At 52.1% G+C, this 13,475-nt stretch overlaps 1 protein-coding gene across 1 annotated transcript in view; it reads left to right on the top strand.

The window, feature by feature from the left end:
* Window positions 1-4,212, top strand: part of KCNK5 (potassium two pore domain channel subfamily K member 5) — a 37,567-nt gene extending 33,355 nt beyond the window's left edge. The window contains exon 5 of the mRNA XM_082732114.1: window positions 1,558-4,212. Coding sequence (XP_082588240.1) covers window positions 1,558-2,423 — 866 coding nt within the window. The 3' untranslated portion in view covers window positions 2,424-4,212. The remainder of the gene's footprint in view (window positions 1-1,557) is intronic.
* Window positions 4,213-13,475: the final 9,263 nt, after the last annotated feature.

The raw sequence follows: 13,475 nt of genomic DNA, 5'->3' as shown, positions 1-13,475 counted from the left end.
GCCTCTAAGACCTGTGTCTCTGGCCAGCAGTGCATCTTGGCCCTTCATCTTCTCAACCCCTGTTTGGCTGCACTGGCCGGCCCCGTGTTTGTTTCCTCAGTACCTGCTGGCCCTGCTCAGCCGACCCCAGCCTTTGCTTCAGGGGCCTCTGGTCTCCGCCTTCCCCCTTCCTAAGGGGCAGGAGCAGGTCATTACCCCTCTGCCTTATTGTAAGGGGAGACTCCAAACGCTGGGAGAGGTGGTTGGGTGGTGGTGGTGAGGGGGGACAGGAAAGAGACCCAGACACTCTCTTGACCTCGGCAGCTCAGGGCCTGCTGTCTTGAGAGATAAATTCAGACGTAAGCACAGCCCCCCCCCCCCCCATTGTCTAAGGGACCCCGAGTGGGCAGGGAGAAGCCTTTGTCCTAGGGAAGTGTATTTACCCATACTTTCTCAGCTCCAGCAAAACCTTAGGCCCTTTCCTCAGTTTCCTCATCTTTAAGATTGGTTTAAAAAGAACAGCACCTACTTAACAGGGTGGTCAAAGATCAAATGGGTGCTGAGGATAAGACCCAGCTGTGTCAGCGTGCGCCCTCCTTGTCATCTCAGCCCACTTGTGACCAAGAGCCCCCAGCGTCCCTCAGAGACACCGCTTGCCTCCAGGGGCAAACACAGCCACTGTCCTCCGTGACCTGTAATTTGATGAGGGTTGTATAGTTCCTGCCCTGCGGGAGCCCTACTCTGCAGGAAGCCCCCTTGCCCTTTCCCCTTTTCCAGACTGCTCCCAGTTGGAAGGTGACGGGGGCAGGATAGATACTAATGCAGGACAGTGGGTCCAGAAACGTGAAGTTAAGCTGGAAACCTCGTAATGCTGGAATGTAGGAGATCAGTCAGAGCTGCACAGGCTGACCCCAGAGGACTGACTCTCTGGAGCAGGTGTCAGGAGCCTGGGCTCAGAGGAGGAGGGTATGGGGTGGCAGAGCCCTCTAGACCATGGGAAGGGCCAGTCTGAAGAAGGCAGAAACAGGAAGTCCGGGAGCAGCCAGACCCCACTGACGGAGAATCACATCTTTCTAGAGCAGTTTGTGCTGAAACCGGTGGGCACAGCCCTCTTGGCCTACCCACCAGCCCCACTCATGTTAAACCAGTGAGTCCATCCCTTGCTGTGAATATGCCGGCCACACGCTCACTTAGTTTCCATCCTGGTTTTAACTGAATTATAACATATACGTCCCCAAAGGTGCACAGAACACCTAGATGTGGTACAGTGGATAATCGAAAGGCAAACATTCATGACCTATTTTCTGACACATATGGTGGCTACATTAACCGATTTCCCATCACCTGGGACCTGGAGCCTACCTTATCCTGGTGAACCACTCTCTTGGCTTCTGACAGTTGAGGACTCGGAGGCTCAGGCAGGTTGGAGACTAAGATAGGGACATGAATCATCAGGATGGTAGAACAGTCTGGTTTCTGACACTGCCTGCTTTCAGAGAACCCAGCAGTGGCCTTGACATGTATTCAGGTCCCTGCTGACCCACTTTTGACCCTCGGGGGTTCCTGTCCCATCTGCAGGTGTGAACCCCAGCGCCAACTACCATGCCCTGTACCGCTACTTTGTGGAGCTCTGGATCTACCTGGGACTGGCCTGGCTGTCCCTTTTTGTCAACTGGAAGGTGAGCATGTTCGTGGAGGTCCACAAGGCCATCAAGAAGCGGCGGCGGCGGCGGAAGGAGTCTTTTGAGAGCTCCCCACACTCCAGAAAGGCTCTGCAAGTGACTGGGAGTACGGCATCCAAGGACTTCAATATCTTCGGTTTTCTGTCCAAGAAGGAGGAGACCTACAATGACCTCATCAAGCAGATCGGGAAGAAGGCAATGAAGACGAGCGGGGCTGGGGAGAGGGTTCCAGCGCCAGGGCTGGGGCCCCAGGGGGGTGGGCTTCCAGCCCTCCCCACTTCCCTGTCCCCCCTGGTGGTTTACTCCAAGAACCGGGTGCCCAGCTTGGAAGAGGTATCTCAGACACTAAGGAGTAAAGGCCATGTGTCGCGGCCCCCCAGCGAGGAGGCCGGGGCAGGGCCCCCCAAGGAGGGCTCCCCGACCTCCGAGGTCTTCATTAACCAGCTGGACCGAATCAGCGAGGAGGGTGAGCCGTGGGACGCCCAGGACTACCACCCGCTCATCTTCCAGAACGTCAGCATCACCTTTGCAAACGAGGAGGCCGGCCTCTCGGACGAGGAGACATCCAAGTCCTCCATAGAGGACAACCTGGCTGGGGAGGAGAGGCCCCAGGAGGGGACCGAAGCCGAGGCGCCCCTGAACCTGGGCGAGTTCCCATCATCCGACGAGTCCACTTTCACCAGCACGGAGTCGGAGCTCTCTCTGCCTTACGAACAGCTTATGAACGAGTACATTCAGTCAGACTGCCCCAGGGGCACGTGAGGCAGGCCCGGCTCCCCACCCCAACTCCGATGGCTTCTGTTCCCCTCATCCTGGAGCGTCCTACTACGGCTGGGACCTCTGGCCCCTGGTGGGGGGCAGCCCTGGAACTGGGAGTGGGGGGCCAGGGCCCTTCCTCACCTTCCATCCCCTCCGGTGAGATGCTGCGGGTCAGACTCGGCGTGCACCCAGGGCAGGGCCCCTGCTCTCTGGCTGAATGGGCACGCTGGCAGTGGGAGGCTGGTGTATTTGGTGGTTCAGAGACGTGTGTGGCCTGGCAGGTGACCCTTCAGGAAGCCTGCCCCTGCATGGGTCTTCGGGTGTTTGGTTGAGCATGTCACACGGTTTTCTTAGGCTCGGAGCCCCGGCCATTTGAGTTCACCAGTATTAATGAGCTCCTGTGTGCCCAGCACGTAGCTAGTATTTCAGAAGTGGGGGGAGGGCATTAGGAGCCCTGGGTCCTGCCTTTGCAGAAAGTACAGCAGTGGTGTGGGGAGCATTCCAGCTCCTCAGCAAATAGCAGCACGCTGCATGGGATGCCCGTATAAGCATCCCCCAACCCCACCCCATGTGCCCACCAGGCCCTACTGCAAGCTCAGTAGGGAAGAGGCGCCCAAGGGAAGGGAGGGGAAGACCCCAGGCAGATGCTGAAACACTCCGAATGCACAGGACCCCCCAGCAAGCTCTGAGTTGGCCCCACGGTCTGAGTCCTGGTTTTGCCCAGACCAAGCCACCCGGAGCCCAGTTCCCTGACTCACTCTTCCGCCGAGAGGTGACAGATGCAGGCCTTCCCTCCCCCTGGGAATGCTGTGGGAAGAGAGGGTAGCGGTGGCTGGGGGGCTACAGGGCTGGGTTCGGCTCTGGCTCCTTCCATCCCCAGCCTTCCCTGTGCTCAGAACAAGGACCTCATGGCTCCCTTGCCCTCCTGGCCCCCATGGTGGGGGAGGCCGAGTCCCTCTTGGCTTACACATGGGAGGGACCAAAGATGTGAATCAGCTTCCCACCTGCAGCCACGGTTTGTCATTTGTGTGCGCACATGCGTTTGTGTGTTTAAGAAAAGACTGGGGACATGGGGAGCAAAAGATAATGTGAAGTGCACACAGACTGCTTCTGGTGTGGGGCAGCAGAGGTCCTCTGCCAGGTACACCCTGGGGCCAGCCCTCTCTGCCCTGTAGGGTTTGGTTTGGTTTGGTTTGGTTTTGAATAAACTGCTGTTTTGATCTTCCATTGTTGGCTCCATTGTTGGCGGGGGTGGGGGGCAGGGGAGGAAGAGCAGGCTCCCAAGGATTGGGACACCAACTGTTTGCCCTCCTACCCACAGCTTAGCTGGGTCTTTCTTGGTGGACTCAGCCAGCACCACGCTGTCGAGAGCTCCCCACACACACACACAGAGTGGCGGTGGTAGGGGCGAGGCATCCCTCACGGGTGACTGACGCTGGCCAGGAGGCAAGGGATCACCCTTGACCCAAACTCTCCGCCTCTCAGCCCCCTCCCACATACTGTGGGGCCAGACCCCCTCCCCCCGCCACCAACATGTGAAGACGGTGATGGGTGTGTGTGACCCCCACCTGCGTTCATCCTGTGACCCAGGGCTGTGCTGGCCGGGCAGCTGGGTGAGAAGGAGCAGCCTTCTGTTTCTCTGAATGTTCTGAGTTCATCCCAGTTTCCTTGCCCGACCTAGCTGGGTGTCGCTGGCCATCCTGGACTCACACACTGTATGTACATACTAGCAATGATGTTAAATGTAATTTATTTTAACATTTTTACAATAAAGCCTTGAAGATGGACAGGGCAGCCTGGCATTTGTGTGCTCTGTGGGGGCAGTCTGGGAGGATTGGGGGTGGGAAGAACGGATGACAGTGTGCGGGTCATGGTGAGGATTGGGGTGGTCCAGAAGGGAAAGGGGAGAAAAAGAGTTGAGGAGGTCTGGGAAGGAGCCAGCTAGTTAAGAGGAGGTGGTCAGGGAGGGCTTCTTGAAGGAGGTGGCAGTTAACAGGTCTGAAGGTGGATGGGGAAGACCCTTGCAGAAAGGATCCTAGAACTGGGAAGGAGTGAGGAGCCGGGGAGAGCTCTGGGGCAGTGATGGGGATCGTGTAAACTGTCTGCAGTTTGCTTCTTGCTCGTGCTCCACAAACGAACTCTGATCTTGCAAAAGATCTTACCATGCAGTGGGTGTACGTGCCCATTTTACAGGCCAGGGGAAATGTGGAGAGGTGATTGGGGCAAGATCTCAGTAGGCCTGAATTCAAACCCACACAGCCATGCTCCTGCACCTGTTGCAGCCACAGGCATGGGAGGAGGGAGCAAGCCTGTGCTTGTGGCCACTGATGTCCCCTGGAAGGGCTCCTGCCTTGGAATCTGGGCCAGAGAATAACAGGACCAGGCTTGAGTTGGGGGGATGGGCCCTGGGGATCAGAAAGAATGTGAAAGGAGGACTGACCAGGCTGAGCCTGTCCGTGTCCATTTAAAGGGTTTGAGACTGGTCTCTTCTATGGTTCCAGAGTCCCCTAAACAGCACCAGACAGGACGTTAGTTAAAAGTTGGAGTCTATTGGGGAAAAATGTAAAGTTCTGTGGTTTCAGGAGTGAGTCACAATTTTCATGAAGGCATGGATGTGTTTACAAAGGGTCCTATGTGTTGAACAATACCAACCCATTCTAGAGCTACTTGGTATCATCCCTACCTCGACCAGAACGACTCTCCACCTCCCTCCCTCACCTTCCTGACCCCACCCCCACACCCTCCCCCAACAACAGGTCCAAGATTCTCTGGTTTTGCTTTAGCACCTTTCAACCTCAAGGTAACTAAGCGCTACCCTTATTTAGCGCTTGACCACTTCACCAAGCCCTTTTGACAAATACGGAGCGTCCCCACACCACAGGTCACTGGGCCCCATTGTCAGCTAAGGAGATGAAGGCTCAAGAAAGCCTGTCTCTACCAGGCGCACACAGCATCCCACAGACAGAAAGCACCAATGCCAGACTGGGGTGGAGGTGTGGTCTGGGGCGACCATGGCTAAGATGAGTCCGGAGATTTCCTAGTAAAAGGTGGGGCCCAGGAGGCCCCAAGTTGTTAAGGGATTGAAGCAGAGGGGGCATGCCACGTGGTGGGTGGGGGTGTGGTGAGACCTCAAGTCACGGTCACAGTCGGTCGTGAGCTGCCGGGCATGGAAGGTAGGCGAGGTGGTTGGGAGTCAGGGGAGAGGAACCCGACGGGAACCCTCTTGTTGACTCGGGATTCATAACCCGCGTCAGTGACACCCTGTGACAGGATTTCCTCGCCTCTAAGTGCCCGCAGTCCTTGGTCACGCTGCTATGGAAGAATGAAGAGGTAGACCAGGAGGGCTAGGCAGCGAAGCAAGGTTTGGGGGGGGGGGGATAGCAAAGTGATCGCACATCTCCGAGGAGGGAGGGGACCCAAGGGAGCTGTCGTGGAGTTATTATGTCTAGGGGTTTTGATGGGCTTGTTGGTGGGCTGTTTTTCTCTGATGAACCCTCCCTGTGCCTGTCCCCCAATCAGGTTTTGGTCATCTATCTATCATGTGGGAAAGGGTGGAGGGCTTCTTGAGCCTGGGGCAGAGTAGGGGAAGGAGGGGGAGGAATGAGGCTGGGCGGGGTCTCCAGGACTGGCGGCCCTTCTGTGGCGCCCCTGAGGTTTGAGCTCAGCCCCGAAATAACAGTTCGTCACCCCTGAAGCAACAGGTCCCCGACTTCCAAATTCATACACAACTGGTTCAGGAAACCAGCGTGAGAACCTCCAGGATGTGTTTGTGTAATACAGTGAGAACTCCTAAATTCGCCTGCCCCTTCTTTCCAACCAAGCCCCCGCGGCCCCTCATGTGGAGCCTCGTACCAGCGGCATCAGGGCTTGCTTGGCACCTGAAAGGGGTTCTCGAGATGTTTGTTGAATGAGTGAGTGAGGACCCTTAGCTGGCCCTAACACAGACCCTCTCCCACTTGGCCATCACTGCCCCCAGCAGGGAGAATCAGAACTCAAACCTACCCCCCTTTTCGTCCTGCTTTGAATTTCTGGGCTCCCATTGCTCTTCCGGACACCCCCTCTCCAGCCTCCTCTAATGGCCATCCCCACCCCCATGTCCTTCTGGGCTCCAGCCACAGAAAAGTTTCTGCAGTGAGCCAGGCCGCCCACGACTTTGCCCCATGCTGTTTCCGGGCTATGCCCTTCCTCTCTCCCTGTGGTATCCTAAAGCCTTGTGGGATTAATGCTGGAGGCCAGTTTCTCTGGGAGGAGTTCAGCAAGCAGCTGCTTCAGTGCGGTTCAAGGTGCTCGTGGCCTGGTGTCCCACATCTAGTCCCTGCCCGGGAGCCCCGAGAACGCGGAGAGTGGCTTGTTCACTTTCGGATACTTCCCGCAGGGCCCACAGAGAAGGAAGGGCTCAGTGTTTCAGGGTTTCCTGAGTGGAGGTGAATGAGCCAGAGAGTCCTGGACCCTCCCAGTGGTAACTCCGTCTCTCTTCCTGGGGCAAAAGCCAAATCAGGAGGCAGATCTTATCCCACAAGGGCAAGTCTCAGCAGAGCTGGGTACATGATCTTGAGGGACCTTGTCCCAGGCGGTGGTGGCCTGCTGAGTCACGTAACTGTGCCAAGTCACCTCCGTCTGGCAGCCAGGACGGGGACACAGCACACCTTATTTGTCCACACCCCTCCCCTCCCAGCTCCCCTCACCTCTGCCCTCACCGCTCATCACCCCCACAGCAGCCCCAGTCACCGTTCACAGATGATCAGGGGGACTGGACCTCCCACACCAGCAGCCCCCAAGTCCCTGCCTTCCCTAGGGAGTAATACCTCCACTCGCGGTGACCCCTCACCTCTGTGGCTGGCCACCCAGTTTACAAAGCTTGTTCCCGTCCGTTCTTGCGGGATCATTCAACAGCCCCTGGAGGCAGGTGCAAAATTTTACAGCCCAATTTAAACGGCTTTTTCAAGTGAGGAAAACTGAGTGTCTTGGTTTGTTTTTCCAGGAGAACAAGGCCTAAGAGCACAAAGATGGGGAAAGAGCAAAAGGAAATAAAGGGGGCATTGTGGAGAGGCTGAAGTGGTTCCACTGTGGGAAACTGGGGCTCAGTCCTGCAGGGATCTTCTGAAAAACCTGCCCAGTGCACCTCAGAACTGTGCCTCTGGAGGATAAGAGCCCTGCATTTACCCACCAAATGCCACCCTCCTTGTTGAGGATGCCCCCAGAGGCATTAGTCCCCACTTTCCTCCCATGCAGGCTGGATGTGGCAGTTGTCATGGTCCGAGGTTGGCCACAACAATGTCTCCCCGCCCACATACTTGTTGGCAAAGTGACCTCGCTACTCCCCCAGCAAGACGTGGAGTCTCTTCCCTCGGCATGGGACCCAACTGTTTGGATCAATAGAACACTGTAGAAATGACCTTCTGTGCTTTTTGAACCTACCTATTAAGGGGCCTGGCGGCCCCCACCTTTGAGCTCTTGGGGAAACCAGATGAAAGGTAAGGAACCCAAGTACCCTGAGCCCCGTGCTGCGGAGAGCCAAACTAGCCATGTGGGGAAGGCACGGGGACAGAGAATCTGCCCAGCCAAGGCACATCCGTGGACATCCCAGGCCGTGTGGAAGAGAACCTAGCCAACCATGAGCAGATAAATGATAGGCGCTGTTTTGAGCCTCTGAGATTTGGGGTGGTTTGTGACACGGCAGGAGATAAGGAGAACACAGGGCGGACTTGCTCTGAGCTGAGTGACTTTTCTGCCAGCTTTAGAGAGAGCTCTGAGGTGGAAAAGCAGAGTGGCACTGAGGCACACTGGGAAGCTCTTGGGCAGCGTGTGTGGGGCTGTCCACTACAGCGGGGCTGACACCCAGAGCGGGAGGAGGGACTGGGACATCCGATGCAAATAGCATCTGCCTCCCTGAATCCAAAACTGAAGCAGCGTCCCAGCTGAGACCAAACACACGCACATTCCCTAAGTCCTTACTTAAGTAAGACCAAAATTTTTACTTGCAAGATATCAAAGCCCCTTCTATGGGGGGGGGGGTTCTCTAACTATGTTGATACCCTCTCTGCTAGGTTTAAACAGTCCTGGGAGACCTGGGGGCTGCCACCATCTGGGCAGTGTGACCCACATAGCCACATCTGCCATTGTGGAATCCTTACCACACACAGGCACTGACAGGGACATGTTGGTCCATGGTCTCCTTTAATCCCATCATTAGCTGCATTTGGAGGCTGAGGCTCAGAGTAGTTATGTAACTTGTTCCAAGTCACACAGCTAGACGCTTAGCCTCAGTTCTAAACAAAGTCCCAGCCTGGGCTACTAACTACCACACCAGGTTGCCAGAGCAGGCTCCCCTGGTCAAGGGAGAGGTTACCAGAGAAGGTGTGCTGGCCACAATTCCCAGCCAATCGTCCTCCTCAAGACCCAGGAAGTGACCTGGTCCGTAGATCCCAGCCCTTGTGGCAACTGCCCCCCCAAACCACCAGGGGGTTCCTGGGCTCCATCTCGGGAGATTCTGAATCAGGAAGTTTGGGGTAAAACCTTGGAAATATCCAGGTTTCTGGCAACACCTGGCCGGAGATGTTAGAGGGCAGGTCCCTCGGTGTGTCTGGGAGCCCCCGGCAATCCATCCCTGCCGGTGTTTTCATTCTGTGTTGAAATCCGTGTTTACCTCCAGGGATGTGAAACTTCCTTGTCATTCTTTGATTCCTTCACCTGCAGCTCAGCCGCTCTGTTTGGGGTGTTGACATCACACACCATTCAATTCAAATCATCTCTATTTGTTGTCCCTCTTAGGTTACCTGGAACAGCTGATGTTAGTGACGAAGGAGGAAGGAAAAATGAGGAACAGATAATGACCTGCCAGGCAGTCAGGGCCCCCTCTCTGTCTTTCTGTCCACTCAGATTACCACCAGGGGAAAGTTTCCAACTCAGTGCTCAGGAGCCTTGTTCGAACTGGCTCAGGGGACCCGGTGACTCCAGTTTCAGACATCTCACAAGCTGGCTGTACTAGAAGTTAAATTATACAAACACACAAGTCATAGTAAGAACCAATGTGATAAATTGGCAGAGCTCCTCATTTCCTCATCACATGCCACCGTTACCCATGCTTCTGAGGATATTTGCATCTATTGGAGGTAAACGGAAGGACTGTTATATAATGGGAACTACGGTGCTTCTCTCCTCAACTTCACGTTTTGGGACATCGTGTCGATAGCTGAAAATCAGCCCTAGTGGGAGCAGTGACACCATGCAAATGGGCAGGCACTGCAAATTAGGGCTCTCCCCTCCTCAGAGAGCCAGATGTTCTACATGGCCAGATGTGCCACATGTCCAGCACATCTTTGCACTGAGCCCCTTCTGGACTGGCCATGTGAACTGCTGGGGGGAAGAGGGGCTGGGAGAAACAGTGAGGTTTTGCCCACCTTGGAAAGGAGCAAGCATGTCTGGGCTTCAAGGAGATCAGAGCTCATGAAGAGTCCCTTGCTTCCCCTGGGACCTTTCAGACAATCGCTTGTAGCTCCGAACCATGTGTTCCCCCTTAGCAACGCTGATTGGACTGGGAGAGAAAAACTGGAACCGAGATGCACCAGTGGGATGACCTAGCTAGGCATTCGAAGCAAGGATGTTGAGAGACTGAGACAGTGAGCAGTGGTGAGCAGAGCCGTGAGGTCATGGAGGCTTGGGAGTGGTGGCAGACCTCTGCGGTCATGTGTGAGTCAGAGAAAGAAGGTATGCAGACAGAAGCAGAAGGATAGAACAGACACATAGTAAGACAGGCAGAGACAAGGAACTGGACAGGCTGAGCTTCCCCGAGAGCTGAATCTTTCCGTGGAACCTCACCTCTTATAACCAGTGGGCCTTGATTAATATAATGGGACTTGAACAGCCCCTACAAAAGCCTATAAGCACTGAAGACCCCTATGCACCCGTCCCTTTGCCCCCAAACCCCACATTGTGCCTCTGAGACACTGAGGTCCCTGTCATTCAGCGTAGTCAGGCGACGGGTCGGTGTCCACTCCTTGGAGATGCTGGCAGTTGAACTCATAGGTCCCGCTCAAACACATGATTCTGAGTTTCCAGAATAGGAAAGCATAGGGGTATTTTAAGATTGTTTTTTTCTTCCTTCTTGGCACCCAGTACCCCCCTGCTTAACACCTGGTCCCTGGCAAGGAAGCCTGTACCCCTGGGGATGGGAGTGGGGCACGCAGTTAAACAAAGAGCACAAGAAAGTTTCTTCTGTCTCTGCTCCCCACATCAGCGCACACATCGCCATGGTGGGAGAATGGCAGGGGGTGGAAACAATGGGAGCCTATGAGTCATGGGGGTGGGCAGGGTAATGTTTCTCCAAAAGAGCTCCTCTGGCCATGTCCGGAGTTGCTGACGTAGGCAGCTGCCAGGCAGTGACACCTGGAATGACCTTCAGTTCTGGGCATTCACTTGCCCTGCCCTGGATAGCCCGAGTTTTCTTTTTATCTTTTCATTCAATTTTTATTTTTAGCAAAGTGATATATATATAAAAATACTTCCAAAAAGTTAAAAAAAAAATACTACACAGACGGTAACGGAAAAACAGGCATTGCCTGCCTCACCCTTCCCCATCCCCAGTCCCCAGAGGTAACTTCTTCTAGGCTTTTTAACCATTTCTTATTTTTCTTCCACTTCTCCAAATAACGTGTAGCTATTTTTGTGCCCCATCTCCCTACTAGAAAAGACGGGGATTAACTCCATATGGCTTCCAACACCCAAACTTCTTCCCCAGTCCTTCTATTATAGTTGGATTTTAATTTATATGTTCACATTATTATGACTATGTAAATTCTACCTCGTGTACTTGGCTACACTTTCTTGCATTCATTTTGTTTTCCATGTGTTTTGTTTGCTTAATTTTGTAAGTTTCTGTCACTGATTAATTTCCAAGCCCCCTGTACAGCTGTAAAACTCCTCCCAGGATTATCCATCAGACCCATTTGTTTATTTCTTGATAAATTTCTTTCTGAACCAAACATCTTTCTGTCCCTGGGTGCTCTCTAGGCCTGCTACAGAGCTAACATCCTTGATTGTCCTTTCACTCCTCACTGGGGATTCCCTTTGCCTCCTTCCTGCACTGGAGCCCCTGTTTTCTGTATCCATTGTCTTCCGTCTTTCTTTGTTTACTCCCTTGTCTGATGGAACACTTCCTTCAGCTTTCTGAGTAATGGTGTGAGGGAAGAACAATGTTTGAGATCTTGTATGTCTAAAAAGATCTTTATCCTACCTTTAGCTTGATTGATAGCTGGGCTGGGTATCTAACCCTAGGTTGGAAATTGTTTCCTTCAGAATTTTGAGAGTTTTTCCTTCTTGTTTTCTAGCTTCCTGTGTGGTTGCAGAAAAGTTCCGTGAAATTCTAATTCCAGGGCCTTTGTATGTGATCCGTGTTGTTGTCTTTTCACCTTGGAAATATTTTATGGTCTCTTTAGCTACTGGAGCACTTGTCTGTATATTCTGGAGTTCATTTAGCCCTCAGGCTTCCCTTCAACCTAGAAGCTCATGCTGTTCAGCTCCTTTCTGTGCTTATTGTGTTCTACATATTTTCAGTTAGGACTCTGGGGTTGGTCTGATTTTCTAATCTTTACTTTGTGTCTTCTTATCCTACTTTCTTTTTTAAAAATATTTAATTTATTTATTTATTTGTCAGAGAGAAAGAGAGAGAGAGAGAGAGAGTACAAGCAGGAGGAGTGGCAGGCAGTGGAAGAAGCATACCCCCAGCTGAGCAAGGAGCCCAATGCAGGACTTGATCCCAGGACCCTGGGATCATGACCTGAGCCAAAGGCAGATGCTTAACCTACTAAGCCACCCAGGTGTCCCCTTATTCTACTTTCAAGAGGACTTTCCAAACTTTGTTGTCAATACTCTTAGTGATTAAAAAGAAAGCCCTCTACTTTACTATTTGTTTTCTCTTCATAACTTTTTATTAAGACAATCACAGATTGTAGAAAAGTTAAAAAAAAAAATAACTGAGTTAACATTTTTTTTCCTGACATTTAGGCTAGTGCTATTTAATAGAAATATGTGATCCACATAGGTAACTTTAAACCTTCTAGTAGAGGGCACCTGGTTGGCTCAGTCAGTTAAGCGTCTGCCTTCAGCTCAGGTCATAAATCCAGGGTCCTCGGACTGAATCCTGCATCAAGCTCCCTGCTTAGTGGGGAGTCTCCTTCTCCGTCTACCCCTCTCTCCTGCTCATGATCTCTCTCACACATGCTCTCTCTCTCTCTCTCAAATAAATAAAATCTTTAAAAAAGAAGTCTAGCAGCCACACTAAAAAGGTAAAAAGAAACAGGTGAAATTAATATTTTATTTCAAACTATATTTTAATAAATATTAAAACAATCAAGGTAAATTTACATTCCTTTTATTTGTACTACGTCTTTGAAATACAGTGTGTACTTTATGATCACAGCATATCACAATTCAGATAGATGATGGCAAGTGCTTAGTAACCACATGTGACTAGTTATTGTACTAGTTATTGTACTAGCACAGGACAAGATTGAAGCTTATTATATATCTATCTATGAACTATCTATTTTGGTAGAGCCATTTGAAAGGAATTTGAAGATCATATTATACTTTATTTTTTAATAATTTTTAAAGATTTATTTATTTGAGAGAGAGAGGGAATGAGTGGAGAATGGGGGAAAGAGGGATAGAGGGAGAGGGGGAGAATCTCGAGCAGACTCCTTGCTAATAAGCACAGAGCCCAACATGGGGTCCATCCTACCACCTCAAGATCACAACCTGAGCTGAAACCAAGAGCAGGATGCTCAACCAACTGAGCCATCCAGGTGCCCCCACACTTGATTTTTAAGTATTTTAGCCTGCGGATCCTAAAATTAAAAATGTTCTGCTACACAATCACACCACTATTATAACCCCTAACAAAATTCACAATAATCCCATAATATCTTCAATATTTTGTCCAGATCCCAATTTCCCTATGTCCACGTTTTCTTTTATAGCTGGTCTATTTGAACGGAGATCCTATCTATTTTATTTGGCTGTTGGGTCTCCTTAGTCTTTTAAAAATACATGATAGTT

Source organism: Mustela nivalis (assembly GCF_964662115.1).
Source record: "Mustela nivalis genome assembly, chromosome: 5".
Lineage (NCBI taxonomy): Eukaryota > Metazoa > Chordata > Mammalia > Carnivora > Mustelidae > Mustela > Mustela nivalis.
The sequence above is the reverse complement of the archived record's forward strand: the minus strand, read 5'-3'. Positions and strand labels throughout refer to the sequence as shown.